Source organism: Anolis carolinensis, chromosome 6 (genome assembly GCF_035594765.1).
Source record: "Anolis carolinensis isolate JA03-04 chromosome 6, rAnoCar3.1.pri, whole genome shotgun sequence".
Taxonomy (NCBI): domain Eukaryota; kingdom Metazoa; phylum Chordata; class Lepidosauria; order Squamata; family Dactyloidae; genus Anolis; species Anolis carolinensis.
The window spans coordinates 82,365,430-82,383,300 of NC_085846.1; the positions used below are offsets into that span (position 1 = coordinate 82,365,430).

The 17,871-nt window shown below is 38.0% G+C and overlaps 1 protein-coding gene across 1 annotated transcript in view; it reads left to right on the forward strand.

Moving 5' to 3' along the window:
* skap2 (src kinase associated phosphoprotein 2) overlaps positions 1-17,617 on the forward strand; it is a 134,625-nt gene extending 117,008 nt beyond the window's left edge. The window contains exons 11-13 of the mRNA XM_008117055.3: positions 770-882; positions 11,778-11,879; positions 13,509-17,617. Of these exons, the coding sequence (XP_008115262.2) occupies positions 770-882; positions 11,778-11,870 (206 nt within the window). The 3' untranslated portion in view covers positions 11,871-11,879; positions 13,509-17,617. The remainder of the gene's footprint in view (positions 1-769; positions 883-11,777; positions 11,880-13,508) is intronic.
* Positions 17,618-17,871: the final 254 nt, after the last annotated feature.

Sequence of the window (17,871 nt, forward strand, 5' to 3'; positions counted from 1 at the left end):
ATAGACGCTTTCAGTGTAGAGCAACTGTGTTGAGTTCAGTGCTTCAGTAACTACTTGTGTAGTATGGTGAGCATATGACAAAGCATTTATTACTGTGTTATGGTGGCATTACAGCGCAAACAGTGCTAAAATAATCAATCAGTTAATGGTCTGTATGGCAGTTTGAAAGCAGCACATCCATTGTGCTTATGTGCTTAGAAGGATGAGTTTATGGCAACTGCGTATTGCATATTTAGTAAGAACTTAATGTCCCAAACTGATGCTGACGCAATATATGCATATAGATGAAGAAAATACGCAGCTTCAGCAATCATCTCCATAGATGCAGCGGAATTTTGGTATTGGTTCTCAAAAAGGAAAGCATTTTCCAAAAAGTTGTAATAATCCGCCCCCCCTTTTCAGATGTTTCTTTTTCCATATGGTCAGAAATTTTCTTAATGTCAGCTGCAATTTTGTAGTGCATTCACATGTGTGAGAATAACGTGGCTTGAAATAGAGTTACCATGTGCATGTCTGAAAACTTGTAGCCACATGTTATTAAAAACAGGTTTAGAGACTTCAAGGAGTGGGGGTTCTTTTTCATCTTTTCTCCAGCACTTATCTGGGGAGTGGAGAGGGGAGCAGCTTCCTAGTTTTAAAAGGAGGTAACTTGGAAAATGTCCTCCAGCAGCTGTTGTTTGAGTGGCGTTTGTGTTTGCATCACTGATAACAAAAGCCCCCAATCACCTATGCTGACAAATCTAATGTATGCACCTTTTCCTTCCCCTAGGCAATAAAAAAACCGATTATGTTAATTTCTATCAAGGTTTGTGGGACTGTACCGGAGATGTTCCTGATGAGCTGACATTCAAACGTGGCGACACTATCTACATTCTCAGCAAGGTATTGTATCCTACAGAGAATAGATAGGTGAGAGGAGATAGCTGAAATTTTTAAAAAAGCAGCAGCAGCGGCAGGCAGTCTTTGAGGTTGCGGAGAAATTGGCATTTCCTTTACATCCTCTACATTTGGTCTAAAGTTCCTTGCACATAAATTATTTTGTCAATTGAATGTAATCACATTCGAAGAGTTATTGTGCTACAGGAATCGTCTTTAAGTCTTGTTTATCTGTGCTTGGCGTCTTGGCTACTTGCTGCTAAGTAACTTCCCTCTGAGACAATGAGTTCAATGCATGTAAAAATGTAGCCTTGTCAACTACTGAATGTGTGTATGCATTCCTCTTCCTTGATACGTCTTGTATTTGCTGATTCTGAATGTTCTGAATAGCTTTGATGTCACAGTTTGGCCTCAAGAGCTTTCTGGGTTGTCTCCATTTGTGTGCCGTGATAGATTTGGCTCATCTTCAATTCACCGCGTTGGCCTTTTTTAAAAGCAAACTGATGTAATGTGATGTAACATAAGTGCCTTTTTCTGCATTTCCCAACGAAGGCAGAATCCTGCATCAAGACAATTCATGCGTGAGATGATCAAAGCTCCAAATTGACCACATTAAGACACTATTTTCCAGTTATGTCTATCTCAGAAAACTGCTACTGGACTCAGTAGGACTTCTGACTGTGCTGTCAGTCTCACTCAGCGCTCAAACTGCAATGTGATTTAAATACATAGCATTTAACTTACAATCTCATTTTTAACATTAAAGTAAGACAGAATGGTCATACTGAGGAAAATAAAAATCCTGGCCAAGGTGGTTTTTATTTCATAATTTCCTCTCTCAATGAAGGACTTTAAAAAAGAAGAAAAAGTCTCAATCATCATCTCCATCCCCATTTAAAATTCCCATTTTGCTGGTAGGAGGTGAATTTTAAAATTAAAAGCAGCTGGTGAAAATCTCCCTATTCATATGTGATGGTCTCAGTATAGATTGGTAAATATTCCTTTTCTCATTAAGTGTGTACAGTTGATAAAAAAGAAAGAAAAATGATCCTAAACTGCATACTATATTTATCACAAGATGTAGTTCTGTTCTTAGGGTACTTCAACAAAGAACCTGTGGTGGCGGTGGTTGTTTTTTTTTTGGGGGGGGGTGGGGGGGTGGGGGGGGTAGAAGTTCTTAAGTCCTCGCTGTACATAAATTAAAGGGTAACCTTTACTATCCTGGTCTAGATGCCCGACACAACTCTGAGCAATTACTCCCAGGATCTGCTCAGTGCTGCCTGTCCACTCGTGCCATGAGATACTCTCACACTTTGCCCTTTCTCATCAGTAAAGTGCAAAGCATTTGTCTTAAGATAAATGTTAAAGTGGCTAGAACTAACAATACGAAGAAACATTTTGCTAAGAGTAACTCGAGTTTGCCTTTCTTGTGTTTTACCACAAATGCAGTGAATGACTATAATTTCTAGTACCCCTGTCTTTCCTAACCTTTACATGAGAGCTTAGGAAAGTTTTTTTTTTGCTTTAACTGTAACTCCCTGCATCCACCAGCCAGTAGAATAATAGCTGGGCAGGAAATTGTGGCCCCAACTATAACTTTCCCATATTCTGCCTCGTCTTGCATCTCCCCACAAGACTTGTACAAAGCCAGTTGCTCTTGTTCCCATTTTACAGAGAAGGAACCGAGTCTACCCAGTTTGTGAAAACAGGTCTCATATGTATACCATAGTTCCTTCTTTTTTGCATGACTAACACAGTACTTAGGACACCTTGGTGGCACAATGGTTAAACCACCGAGCTGCTGAATTCACTGTCCAAAAGGTCAACAGTTCGAATACGGGAAGCGGGATGACCTCCCGTTGTTAGCCCCAACTTCTGCCAACCTAGCAGTTTGAAAACATGCAAATGTGGGTAGATCAATAGGTACTGCTCCGGTGGGATAATGGCACTCCATGCAGTCATGCCGGCCACATACCTTGTAGGTGTCTTCGGACAATGCTGGCTCTTCGGCTTAGAAATGGAGATGGGCACCACACTTAGAGTCGGACACGCCTGGACTTGATGTCAGGGGGAAACCTTACCTAACACAGTACAGCCAGGCAATTCAATTCTATGTACATAAAGTGTCCCAATGAACCGAAAATGACTTACTTTCGAGGAAGCATTCACTGCACTGCATCTTTTACTTTATTTTACACTCCTTTTTTATATTTTTCACTTCACCAAGTCATCCAGGAGAGAATGCAATTTCCTGCGACGTGTTACATTCCTAAAACTTTTGAGTCCACCTCAAACAAGTGCTAATACTACATTTTCCTTTCTAATGCTCAGATTCATGGCTCATTTGACCCCAGACTCAAAGCACGAAGTCCTCTTAATCTCCATCTCCAGTTAATACCTTGTTTAAAGGTATATTTGCCCTTGGCTTTAGGTGTTGGTCTGTCATAACCAGTCTGGATATATGAATGTTTTCTGCTCAGCAGTCATTTTCTTTGTTAAAACCGCAAAGAAATTTAGCCAGAACTCAGTCTATTGTCAGTTAGACTCTTGCAGCTTTTTAAACAAAATGAGGTTTCCTGTCAGCATTGGATTTAGAGGCTTTGGAAAACAAAATGCCAAGGGATAATGTATTTGAACTTCCAAGGTACATGGTCTGAGTGAGCACTACTAGCCAGACAAAGAGTGTGTTCAGAATGCTCTCAAGGTAAAATATAACTGAGAGCTTCCGGAGCTTAATGGCTTAAATAAATATTTCTCAACTCTATAAATTAGTGCTTTAGCTTTGTAGTATCTGAATGAGCCCTTGAGCCTTTTTTCTTTTTACATTTTTTACACCATCTAGCGGTTGCAAATGAGAGATGCAGGTGCCAAGAGACACACTAATGTGTGCGGCTCCAAAATGGTGTCATAAATTCCACTTCAGCTTGATTTCAGCTAGTGCTTATTACTTTCTAACCATATATCAGCTCCCTGTTGACATTAATCCTGTGGAAATCTTATTCTACTGATAAGGAATTAAGCATAAGTATTATATGGTGTTGGAAAAATGCAGCATGAACCAAAAGATAAAGTACTTGTGCAGATACAAAACATTATTTCAGCAGAGGAAATTTAAATAGCAATAGTGGCAGACAGAGTGAAAAGAGCAAATATATATATATCCTTTGAACTCCTGTCCATAACAGCTTTGTGTCTTTCTGTCTTTGTCTTAACTGTCTCCTCCCTTCCCTGAAATATTCATAGTGTTGGAAACAATTCCACTTCAAAACACTGGATTTTGAAAAGACCATGTACTACAGTCAGGGTAGCTTTTATTTATGGATCTGTTTGTGCATTTAGCTGCCCGGCTGCCATTATAAATGGTGGGTACTGCATTAATGTCATTGAATCATAAATAAGTTTTAAGTAGATCTTGGTATTGCAGAGCTTCATATTCTTTAATATGAAGTGCTGTTACTGTGCAAAAGAACATGTCTCAGCAGCAACTGCAACTACTCAAATTTGACTTTTTGGATCCAAACTTGAAAAAAAAAACATAGAAAAAAATGATGCTGGGAATATATTACAAGTTTCATGTATCTTGTATGGTCCGGTCTCCTGTAGACAAAATTAAAGCTCTTGACTGTTATGTGAAGGCGTGGGGGGAGCAATAGTAAATAGGAACCATCACTACATATAAGTTTCTGGAATAATTCCATTTGTGATCATAGGCCCTGTTCCCAAAACTGTATTTCTAAATATTTGCTGTGTTATTTGTTTCTTTTATTTTGACTTGCTTTGTCCTGGGTTTTATGCAAGATTAATCTTTGTTGGTTCCTGACCTCCATAAGAAAACATCCACATTTTATACTGCACAGAGGAATGTAACAGCATGGTAATACTCAAAAGTGACCCGGCCAAAAGTACTAATATTAAGTTATAAAACAGCAATTGAAGTGTCTATTTTTTTTAAAAAGCTTTTTTCTTCTCTCTCATTTTTATATTTTAAAGCCAGGTGTTTAAAATGAAAGGATGAGGTGGAGATAAGATGACCATAAAAGACTTCTTAACTATAACTTAATTTTTTAAAATTAAAAATAAAGTTAAAATTAACCATATATCTTAGCATTCTACACTCTAGAACTGATTTCTGAATACAGAATGGGGATTCTCTCCCCCCCCCCCCCCCAAGCAAACCCCTTGTGATGTAACTGGAAGATGGGTTCCCACAGTTCATATAGTGCAGAAGCAAACAAAGGAAATTGAAGTACATGGAAATAATGCCAACTGAGATGAGAACAGTAGAAGCAGTTGGTAACAGGAAAGTTTTCTCCCTGATCTGTTTCCAGCTGCTGAGGTTTTCCCAGGCTTGAATTGCCAGCTAAAGTGAAACCACCTAGAAGAGTTGCTGTGAGTCTTTTGGGCTCTATGGCCATATTCCAGAAGCTTTCTCTCCTGACATTTCGCCCACATCGGTGACAGGCATCCTCAGAGGTTGCTAAATGCAAAAATGGGACCGGGCTGTGGCGCAGGCGGGAGAGCAAGCCAGCTGCAATTAACTGCAATGAATCACTCTGACCAGGAGGTCATGAGTTCGAGGCCGCTCAGAGCCTATGTTTGTTTGTCTTTGTTCTATGTTAAAAGGCATTGAATGTTTGCCTATATGTGTAATGTGATCTGCCCTGAGTCCCCTTCGGGGTGAGAAGGGCAGAATATAAATGCTGTAAATAAATAATAAATAAATAAAATATCCCCTTCTATGCCACTGCATAGTAATAACAATAATAATAATCCAGCATATCTATCTTGTTTGCTGTGACATAATAAAATAATAACAACAATAATCTTTATTTATACCCCACCACCATCTCCCAGAAGGACATGGGATGGCTTACAAAGCACTCAAAGGTACAACACGCAAAATACAAAAATGGCAGAAACAATAACAGAAAACAATAACAGCCAACATAAATATCTCACTTCCCAAACCCCTTGGTTAAAATCAGTAAAATGCAGCAGTCGCTGCAGGTATAAAACAACAATAGTCAATCTTAGTCATGTAAAGTGCTTGGTGAAATCTATGGGTCCTCATGTGTATTCATTAAAGGCATCTAAATATGGTCGAAGTCTGTTAATGTTTGGTTGTGGTACTGATTAATACTGTTAAAACCCTAAATACTCTCTACACGTACTTCTGAGTTAGTGTGAATAAATATCCATCCGATTTCCACATTTCTTCATAGGTATGCCATATCAACCCTTGGAATGAATTATATATTCATTCAAAGACACGTTTAGTATTATTATGGAAAGGGACATGTAGGAAGTTTGAGATTAACTGAGATGATAAGTTTGTAGCATAACCTTTTATAAATTGGGTCTACAGTGACGGTGCTACAAGATCCTTTCGTGTACTTTATATGATTGTTTGATAGAAATTTCATACGTTACTATACTGATTTTTAAATCCATTTTTATTATTCTGACTGAACCAGAATGTGATTCAGTAGACTGAAAGTATACTTAACAACATGTAGGACTCTTGACAAAACCTCTTGGATTGCCAGATAAATTTCCTGGCAGATTGCAAAGTGTTTCCAGAGAGTGGCTAATAGTTCGCAGATGAAATGTAGGTACCTGTCATTATGATTAACATCTTTTGGAAATGCCGCTGTTGGTTGTTCTTTTTAGTCCTTATACAGTTTTACTTTTTAAGGACCTACCTCTTAAGCTCCAGACTTAATTGTACTGCATTCAGACCAGTTTACATCGATGCTATTTGAAGTCAGTAAGGAATGATGTTTATGCCCAGTAGATTGTAATGGATCTAGCTGGTAAATATGACTACATTCAGATCCAAACACCCCCAAATCTGTAAACATTTGCCTGCCCTCCCTCCCTTTTATTTTTAAAAAACGCACAGATTTGCCTTTAAGCAATTCATTATGTGGCTCTTTAATTTCTGTGGAGTGTTGTTTTTCCTACAGCGAAGCTTTACAGTGTCCCTGGATCTTGATAGCATTTCTACAGAAGGAGAAAGAAGCTTTGTGTTAGTAATTACCTAACATTGTCAGGAGCTGACTGCAGGCCTCTTCCTAGTGATAACAGAATAACCACATAATGTAGCTTTATAGTGCATGATTAATAGAAAATAATTACACATCCTACAAAGGAATGTAATATTTCTTATAAATTGACTGGAATGGTTTCCTGCAGATTAAAGGACTCTTCATTATTTTATCAGTCTCTCTGAAGTGGAGTCAATTGCCAAAGCCTAGGGTTGATGGAAAGAATATGCAGCATTTCCTAAGCACACTGAGGAATACCCGATAGTGGTTTTTTCACACCTGAGGCTTCCACAGTGCTAATCATTTATGAATATTAAATCCTTGGCTGATTGGGGCTCTCCATTTGTTATTTATCCTAAAGGCACAGCTTTTAAATTCAAGACAGCCCAAGGTGAAATGAGCATTCATTTTTGTAGTCTCTGCCAGGGTCCACATTTAAAAATGACCACCCAAAAACTTGAAGTCCATATCACCAAACTGTTCTACTTTGTGGCTTCTATGGATCTTGTCACATTACCTTTGGGATTCTCCACACATCGTGTCAAATCCTTGGGGTCCCGGTAGGGTGTTGGAAGAACCCATTGCTCCACGCCCCACATTGCTTGACTTGCCAATGGCATTTCCACCCGACTCCCCCCCCCCCCCCGCCCCATTGCTCCAAAGGCAACTTGGGAAGCCTCCGGTGTTGCCTTAGCGGCAGCATATACTACTTGCTCTCCCCTTTTGCTACAGAGCCTGGCTGGAAGTTGATGTACATCATGTAATGGGCTCAGTGACTAAAGGGGAGAGCAAGCGGTGCAAATTGCCTCATCTGATGAGATTGTATGACTCAGGTTATTAAATCTTGTGACTGTTTTGTTCACCGATGACCAAACAAAGAGCAGTAGTTTATAAGCAGCCAACCTGTCTGTCTGGGCTTTGTGATACCAATAATTAGAAACATTAGAAAGTGATGAAGATGGATAAAGTTATTAATCAGCACTAGCTAGGAGAGGCTGCATCAGTTTGTTTTTGCCAAAGAGTCCTGAGATGGGCAAGGTTCATGGTTCTTCTCTCTCTCCTTCAACCCTCCTAAGTAAATGACTTTTGCACTTTGAACCCACTTTGCAGCAATTGCAATAAGCCGGAGACAAAGAGAGGAAATGAAACAAAAAAAAAGAAACTGGGACATTTTGAAAGCAACTGAAAAAGTGGGATGGCAGAGGACTATCCCTGCCAAATTGGAATAGTTGAAGGCGATGTCTGTATTACAAATCTCATCATCCTCTCTTTAAACGATTTGATGCTTTAATACGACAAAGAAATTAATAACCAATTAAGCATAGCAGCAACAAGTAAAGTTTTTATACACATGCACACACATTTATATATAAATATAAAAGGAATTGTCCTGATGTTTGTATTTTCTGAATTGTGTTAATTTTCTTCTATGTGTGTGTGTTAATAAAACAACTAGAGTTAAACAATAGCTTGAAAGAGTTCCTTTTTTTAACCAAACCTCCCAGAATCCCCCACTAGCTACACTGGCTGGAGATTCTGGGAGTTGTAGTCCAAAATTAGTAACTTTCTTCTAAGCTCTGTGTTTAGTCTGTCAGCCTTGGATCAGCTGCCTTTTATTTCTACTGTAAGTAATGTATCCATAACAGCACTCTAAAAGCAGGATCATTTTGGCTTTTATCTGCATACAGACTTTAGACACATTTGAAGAAAGAATGGGAAACACATTAAGCAGTTAAAAGAGGATCTTTTGCAGGGATGGTTCTAACCTAAGGTTAAAGCATTATGTTCCCAGTAAAGCAGGTCTGTTTCCCCCTTCCTGCTTGCTTACATTACAGTCGCTCTAATTGGGATTCATCATGCTTGCAAGGCTCATACCAAGCATAGTGATGATAAAGTAAAGGCATCTGGGTTGCAGTCTTCTCCCCCCATGGCCCCACCTTCGAATGTCTGCAGCCACTCCATAAATTAGCTTTCTAGACTGTTACATCACCACCCACTTCAGCTTAACATTCAGCTTCACGCAAACGCATTAAATTGTATATTCCTGCATAGCAAGAAATGAGCGTTGTTGGAGGGGGAGGCGGTGTGGCTTTTCCATTGAATTGGAGGCTTCTGGATTCCTCCCTCTATACTGATAAAATGCATGGCAACATGGATAATTTCTATTCTGCAATTTATCTCCAGTGATCTTATTTTGTGCCATTAGTCATATAAAAAAACCCTGTAATGCTCACTTAACTATAGCAGCCCTCCACAAAACCACACATTTGTTTGTTTGCTTTCCGACTCGGCGATGAGCATTTCCACCAGCTCATACTCAGAAAGTGGTGGTTTCTCTCTTCGGCCACCCTTTGCTTTTTTGGAAAAGCTTTCTTGGCAAGATTCCTCCAGTGCAGGTGAGGCTTGGCATCATGAGTGATGACTTGTTCTTTGAGTCTACCGAGACGTCAAGTGTGTGTTTAAGCAGGCTAATGTGGGATAAAACATGTGTTTGTTAATCAAACGCACACACAGCTGGAACGTCAGAACCCCCGGCGAGACAGCAAGCGCCTCCTGCCTTTAAGGGTTTTGGCCCCAGAACAATCGATCCAGTGCTGCAGCGGGTGTGATTCTCATCCTGGGCTGGGAGAACAGCCTGGTGGCTTATTGCTCTGATAAACTGGCAACATTTCATTGCAGTCATAGGCACAGGATATTGTCCTCGTAAAGACTTCTGATTTTGGAGGAGAACCTGGCCCAGTCTTGCTATAGCCACTTGGTTAAGCATTAATACATTTAGCATAACCCACATGCTTTGCTTTCCCATTTTAATATCCAATCCTGTATAATATACCTGGGATTTGGACTGGGACTCCAAAAGCCCAGGGTTTGAACCATCGTTTGAATATAGATACCCATGAGTGACCTTGGGCAATATCAGCTTCAGAGGAATGCAGTGACAAAACACCACTGAAGAAACTTTCCAAGAAATCCCTGGATAGGTTCACCTTAGGTTAAAAATGACTTGAAAGTGCACTACAAAACGAAGTACCATAGGACAAAACATACCTGATTTATTTAACCAAGATAGAGCTTGGTAAAGTTACTTTTTTAATTACAACTCTCAAACCCGCCCAGCTAATATGGCTCAAAAACATAATTTCATTCTTGCAGGATAGCACCCATTAAAAAAACACAACCATTTTCTTTTGTGTTTAGATGTACCTGGACTAGAATTATTCTGCCTCCCAATAAAATAATGTCATTACGAATTACAGAGAAAACCTTGGAAAATCAAATTCTGTGTTGCATGGTTTAGGAAGTAAAGGCAGAGGCAGCCTGAACATTTATAATGTTTGAAGAGTGCACCAGGATTAATGGGTGGAAGTAAATGGGTGGCCACTGTGAAGATGTTGGGGAAGAGAAATATATCCTGGCTTTTGAGGTTAATAGATAATCAGATTTCAAGAAAACCCTCGAAGAGGAGAGAATATGGATATTTTGCTGTTTTCCCTTTCCTGTTTCAACTGTATAAATAGATATGTTTACATCCTATCTGTCTCCATCGAGCACTTAGTTTTAAATAATTTTGTTGAAATAATCTTCAAAGAATGTTTGACTTATGGCAATGCTGTCATGGTGTTTTATTGAAAACGGTTTGTCAGAGAGGGTTTGCTAAGCCTTTCTCTGAGGCTGAGTGTGAGTTGTCCAGCAGAGACTTTATACTTCAGCGTGTTATATCAGTTCCCTTCCCCTATATCTCCGTCTTTGTATGTTCTATTTTTCTGGCCGTTACGTGTTAGGATTTTTTAGGTCTCCGTTTTCCCTACAGCTTCCTCTTTCATCTAGTGCACCATGTTGACATTTCAAAATTTTGACGTTATTGAGACACTGTTAGGATTGATCTCAATATGTACCTCAGAGGGACAAACATTAAATTTGGATTCCACAAGACTCTTAAGTGCAATTGCCTTTGGAAAACATTATTTCCTTAAACGATCACATCCCTGTTTTGTTTCAGATATATCTTGCTAAGCCTAAATAAATTTTGAACTAAAATGCATTTGTCACCTGTCGGGCATATGAAAGCTGTGATAAAATTTCCAACATAACACCATGATGGGCTGTTGGAGAAGCAAAACAGACTTAATGTGGCATTAACTAGCTAAGGTTCTTTACAGCTTAAGGCTTTATTACTGAATGAATCCCAAGGGATATTTATACTTTATTATCAAGTATTAATTTTCAGATGTCAGGTGTTGATATGGCTTGGGCAGAAAAAAGAGCCAAAGTAGGCTGGTTGGGTAGAAAGCAGAATATTCCAAGAAAAAGATGAACTCTGATAATAAATCTTGAAGTTCTCCAAAGAACATAATGAACTTCCCTCCAAATATACGTAACAGCGATAATAAAAACAATCAAGTGGCAGCAAAAGGAATACTGCATTAATTGTGTGTGACTACAGCTCCACGAAAAAAAAAAAAATCAAAGGAAAATCCTTCAAGTGATACTTAATAATACAAGATTTTATGAATGTGGTCACCAGTGTGTATTACAAAACAAGAAATAGAATCACACTCCAAGCCTCTTTTGTTGGATGAACTTCAGCTTCTTGTAGAGATCCCCTAGATAGTTATTGCCCTGGTCTGCCAGACATGATAATAGATAGCTATTCTTTTGAATAGCGTGTTCCTAGTGTGTTTTAATGTATTTCAAGTGCTTCAGAAATACGTCCACACACAATCCCTTAATGTTTTAATTTTCTATTCATGCTCTTGTAACTGTACATAAGGAGGAAACTTCAGGAGTCATATGCAAAACTCTATTGCATTTATATCGGACTAAAGGTTAATATTGCATATTGTTTTCAATTAGGAGTACAATAGATTTGGCTGGTGGGTAGGAGAAATGAAAGGAACCATTGGCTTGGTGCCTAAAGCCTACATAATGGAGATGTATGATATCTGAGAGGCCCGGGTAAGTACATTTTAATTCAATCTTCTGTAATGGCTTATATGTTCGCTTGCTCTCTGTTTCATACAGATTTCTTTTTCCTGGAACCTTTCCTGTAGTTCCGTTAACAACGATCGAGGAAAAAAGAGGAGAGAGGGAGAGAGGTCCAATTGATAACTTTATGTGAAATAAAATAAATGATAGTGATACATACACACACATACATGGAGAGAGGGGGAGAAAGAGCATTTTATCCTTTTGATAACCCTCAATTTTTCAGTTTCAGTCTTCTAAGGAACCATACAGATGTAGCTCTGAAGCACGGGTCACAATGGATTTTTCTCTTGCAGGATGAACCCAGCTGACTTTTGCTTTCAGAGTGTAAATAATAGACATATAGACTAACAAACTGAATACTGGTTCAGTAGTCAGCCTTGCCCTTGCCTGCATTTGTCTATCTCTATCTATCTATCTATCTATCTATCTATCTATCTATCTATCTATCTATCTATCTATCTACACACATACACACACACACACACACACAAACCAACATTGTGCATTTCAAAGGCTTTCATTCTCTTTCTGTCATCTGTTTCCCATCGCAATCATTGTTATCACTGTTCCCCAGACAGGGAAAGAGAAGATGGGTTTGTGATTCCAGAAGCACTAGTCAATCACAGATAGTTCAAGTCACGGTCCTGCTCCAAGAGCTCAAATCTGCTTAATCCCGAGTTCAAGCCAAAATGGTACATTGGGACAGGATAGTGTCCATTATGCTTCTGAAGCTGCCCTGTGTCTTAAATAATATGTCTATATATCACAAAAATATTTTATGCAGATATCAAGGATGACTAGTATCAAAAAATAAGAACTTATGATTGAAGTTTTTCTATGGGAAAGATTTAATTAGAGCTTAGGAAAACTACAGAAAATCAATATATATGGCTTATTTACCTTTTGTTTTCTACCTCTCTTAAATGAGGTGCACTTCATATAGGTTGTATATTTGTCAGCTGATTTTTTTCACGTGCTCTGCACATTTTATTATAACATTTATATACTATTTGTTACCACCAGGCATCAGTGCAGGTAGCTACACTCCCAGGCATCCACATTTCTTACTGTAATACAGATTTAAATGGCTCCTAAGTGATAGGCATGTGAGAAGTTACCTAGAAAAATGAAGCAACGGCACATGCTACATATGTGGATTTGTCTATAAAAAGGTTAAAGTCGTAACAGGAATATGCTTGCTTGAAATCATAAATTACACTCACACTTGGCTTATATTATCAGAAGTGGGAGGAGACTGGGAAACATGTCAGAATATTGTAATTTCAATTTAATCCTTTTGCTATACAACTAAAACCAATTAGTTGAAGCCATGTAATGATGTGATTATCCACTGCTGAAATAGGATCTGATGGTGTGTCATGGGAAGAAAGGACATGGGAGATGGCACTCCCTGAGTTTCATTAGTGCCCTCCTTGTACTTAACAGATAAATGAGTTAGACCAAGCAGCTGGTAAGTGATCTAGAATAAGAACAGCAAGTAATCTAGAACAGTAGAGTGCCCTTATTAAGTTTTGAAACAGACTGTGTTTCCATAGGCATAAATTTGGATTGTTTATTTTCTCTCTTTCTATTCAGGTGGACTCCACAAATGAGATGATGACTGGAGTAGATGCCCAACCAAGACGCAAGCTAATCAGTGCCTTGTTTTCATTAATGTATTTTAATATACTTTAAGTATGTTTCTGTACTTTGATTCTTGCTGTTGTATTGTTAACTGTCCACTATCATTTTGGCACCAGGGGTTGTATGAGAAAATATTGAGTCCATTTGTTAACTTTTTGATAAATGGACACAGCATATAAATAACACATCTTAGCAATAGTAGATGTGGACAATCTCATATTCTTTTCTATGTGAGTGACTCTGAAAATGTTCTCAGGGCATTATGCTTCTCCTTGGCACTTTAGATATGGATCTCTTCTGTGAATGTTCTTGCTTCAATTTTCTCTAATGTATTTCACTGTATATTCATTATGTTTAAATTGGTTAAATTAGGTTCAAAACTCCAGGACACTGGTAGAAAACGACCCTGTCAATAAAATATAATACAATAGCTGTTTTAAAAAGTAATTTGAGAAGTTTTACGTTGTACTCCATAGTATCAAATTCTACATAGTCTTAGGTCAAAAGTAGTGTTTCTAAAAGAGAATGGAATAGTCCCTTCCAATCCCATGTAAAACTTTAACTGTTTTATTGCTGCACCAAAATATTTTTTTTAAATGGGTCCTATCTAAATAAGCTGTGGCTAGTATTTGAATACAAGGAATCCCAGATACTGTAGGCCAGTGGTTCTCAACCTGTGGGTCCCCAGATGTTTTTGGCCTTCAACTCCCAGAAATCCCAACAGCTGGTAAACTGGTTGGGACTTCTGGGAGTTGTAGGCCAAAACACCTGGCTATACAGCAATTTGGTGTTGTTGTTTTTGACTGCAACTCTTAGGCAACTTCATAAAAAACCTATTGTCAAAAATCCAAAATTAACTAGGACTGTTCTTAAATCATCATGGCCATGAAGTATATTCATATGCAGAACAAGTAAGACGAGACTTACTTGTTTTTTAGTTCCTTTTTACTGCTTTGCTCTCTGTAGCCACTCATTGCATCGTAACATTCATCATTCATTTTATTTATATGTTTTCACCCAGTCTAGGACTCAAGATGGATTACAAAAAGCCAGAATACAATAAAATACATATTGTTGGATCTCCATAATGGCATGAAACCATATATACAATTTCACTTACCTGCACCAAGCTTTTGGAAACTGGTCTTTCTGGAAATTTACTAGGTCCTTCAGGCAATTCTGTTGTATACCTCTCCTGTAAGTTACCATAATATTGTATTAGAGAATCTCGCAAATTCCTAGAGAGGATATTTCTCTCGGAAGTTTTGGGTCCTTCAATGCAACTTAATGGTATGTTGAGACCAGAGGTGAGGAAATTTAACACATGGTTTCATATAACTACACTTTGTATTCCCCACAGATACGGGACTTTGCGATACAGTTAAAATCATTTTCAAAATCAAGATTACATAACAACAGGGTTAAAACAAGTTTAAATCTTATTTTAAAACAGCTTTTCAAAACAGTAGAGCTATACAGTATACATGCCAGTTTTATTAAAATCAGTTTCTAAAAGCTTGCTGGAAAACAAAGGTCCCTTAACAGTTTTATTTAAACAAAGTTGTAAAAATAGAAAACAAAGTACAGAAGAATAAAACTTTGGGAAAACAAAGGTCTTTATCACCAAAATTAAAACAAACATACAGCAACCTACGAACTGATGTATGCTTAGCTCCTCTAATTGGCCAAAGAGTTTGACATTGGTTCCCATGCTGCTGCTTTGGACTTTAGGATGAGTATTGATTCCTTGTCCATAATTCCATATACAGTAGAGTCTCACTTATCCAACATAAACGGGCCAGCAGAATGTTGGATAAGTGAATATTTTGGATAATAAGGAGGGATTAAGGAAAAGCCTATTAAACATCAAATTAGGTTATGATTTTACAAATTAAGCACCAAAACATCATGTTATACAACAAATTCGACAGAAAAAGTAGTTCAATACGCAGTAATGTTATGTTGTAATTACTGTATTTACGAATTTAGCACCAAAATATCACGATATATTGAAAACATTGACTACAAAAATGCATTGGATAATCCAGAACGTTGGATAAGTGAGACTCTACTGTATGTATATATGAGCTGTGGGTATACAATACATTCTATGAAATTGCTCCCTGTTCATAGAAAATTAACATATGAGTTGTAGTCTAAAGCATAAAGTATTTTTCTCTGTGTTAAGGAGACTTATATTAATAAGTTGTTACTACAGTTCATTTAGATTTGACAGCATGAAAATTGGAGAGAGCTTCTGTACCTTTAATGGTTATGAAGGAGAGTGAATTTGAGTAGCTGTTGCTTGAAATTTCCTCATTTTTACAATCATTAAATATATAAGAGGTCTCCAATACTCAATCTGACAATCATATTTCGCATTGATTTTAATGGACCTCAATACAACTAACATACATTGTACATTTTCCATAGACCAAGTCTCAGTGGACCTACTTCTGAGTAGGCAATAGACATGCATATAATCCTATCATTCCTCTGAACTTAATCATCATAGGAGTGTAAGAATTTCCAGTCTTCCAGCAAATAAACATTCACTGCACCTCCCTCCTTGATTATTAAAATCTTGGAACAATTTTACAAAGCCATTAGCTTTCTCATTTTGCATATACATCATGACGGTACATTCCATTTCAGTAGCAACTTGGTTTTAATGTATATGTTTATTTTTACTATATGTATGTACATACATGGCTGCCTTTTTGTAAGGCTGCTTTGAGTTCCCCTTTTGGGGTGAGAAGGGATATAAATGTAGTAAATAAACTTGAAATAATAAAAGAGAAACAAAAATATTGGCGGACTTATTTAAAGTGAGGTCCTTTGGGGGACAGTTTCTCTAAAGATTAAATCAATCTGCGCTTGTCTGCATCTGATCGAAATCCCTGCGAAACAATGCTTTTTAACCAACCAAGGATTACATCACTGTGTTAAATATAGCAAATCTGAATACCTGTATGTGGGGCGGGGGGGGGGGGGGGGAGGAGATTTTTTTTGTTTTATCAGTGTTGGCCAGTAGATGGTAGTAGACTTTCACAGCACATTGAATTGCTGGGAAGCCCATCCCCCATTGGCGTTTGCCTTGCTCAGATAAATCTTTTAGAAACTTAAAATATTTGGAGGGACTTTCTTCCCCTTTTCATGTAAATCCAGGAGAGGGAGTCCTTAGCTAACTTATGAATGATGGACCCTCGGACCATTTTGCCTCCTGATAGGATGATGGAGACAGCTGCAGTTTTATTGCTTTCATAACCTTTTTCTCACATAGTAGAAATTGATATGTGTTGCCTACATACACACATATATTTAATATGAGGATGTTTCAAAGATACGGTAACCCCGCCTTTTAGTGTTGGAATATGCTAGGCAAAGTGAAAGGGATAAAATATTTGCTTGAAAATCTTTACACATATCATAACCTTTTGGGAGAAAAAGAGAATACCCCATTAACGTGACTCCGGCAGACCAGAATATCGCAATATATGCTAATTGCCTTATTCTTGTTGTTTACTTATATTTCCTTTGCGTTCCCCAGAATACAAAGAGCGCTCTTTTTCTAAGTCATATTTTATGCAGCATTTTGCTCGATTATTTGCTCTGTACTGGATTTGTAGTGTACTGCCATTAGATCTCACACTAATGTTCCACGCTGCAAATTTTTAAGGTTCAAATAAAGTTTAATTGTTTGCAAACTGTTATGATGCTAATAATTCAACAGCCTGCTGTGTTACTAATGAAATTACTTTGTTATGATTAATTTGGAAAATAGTGTGTTGATTGTAGTAATTAAACACAACAAGGTGAAGTAAATGATTCTAATGCCATCTGGCCTCCAAACTGAATGAAGAAATGAAATGAAGCTGTCATTGGAATTTATTCAGAGAAGTAAGGGTAATACAAATGCCTTCCATTGCAGTGCTGCTATGATGTACTCCTGCTACCTTGTACAGCAATTTTGTATGAATCTGCATATAGTAATTCAGTTGGTTGTCTGGCTTCATGCTTCAAAACCGCTCTTTTATAAAGGCGTCTTTGTGTCTGTTTAATGGCATCTGATTTCCTATAGCCATGAATTGGCAGTAGCTGCTGTGTATGCATGCTAAAAATGAATGGCGAGGGGGATCAACATTGCTGCCATATATCACTATGCCACAACATATGTACATAAACCTGACTTTTGCTCTGGATCCCAAAAATCGACAGTAGTGGAAGTGAAAACATTCTTGCAAACATCATGTTCCACAGTTTTGCACGACTTCTAATAAACCACTTCTACTTTGCCTAGGATCCTATCCTGGCG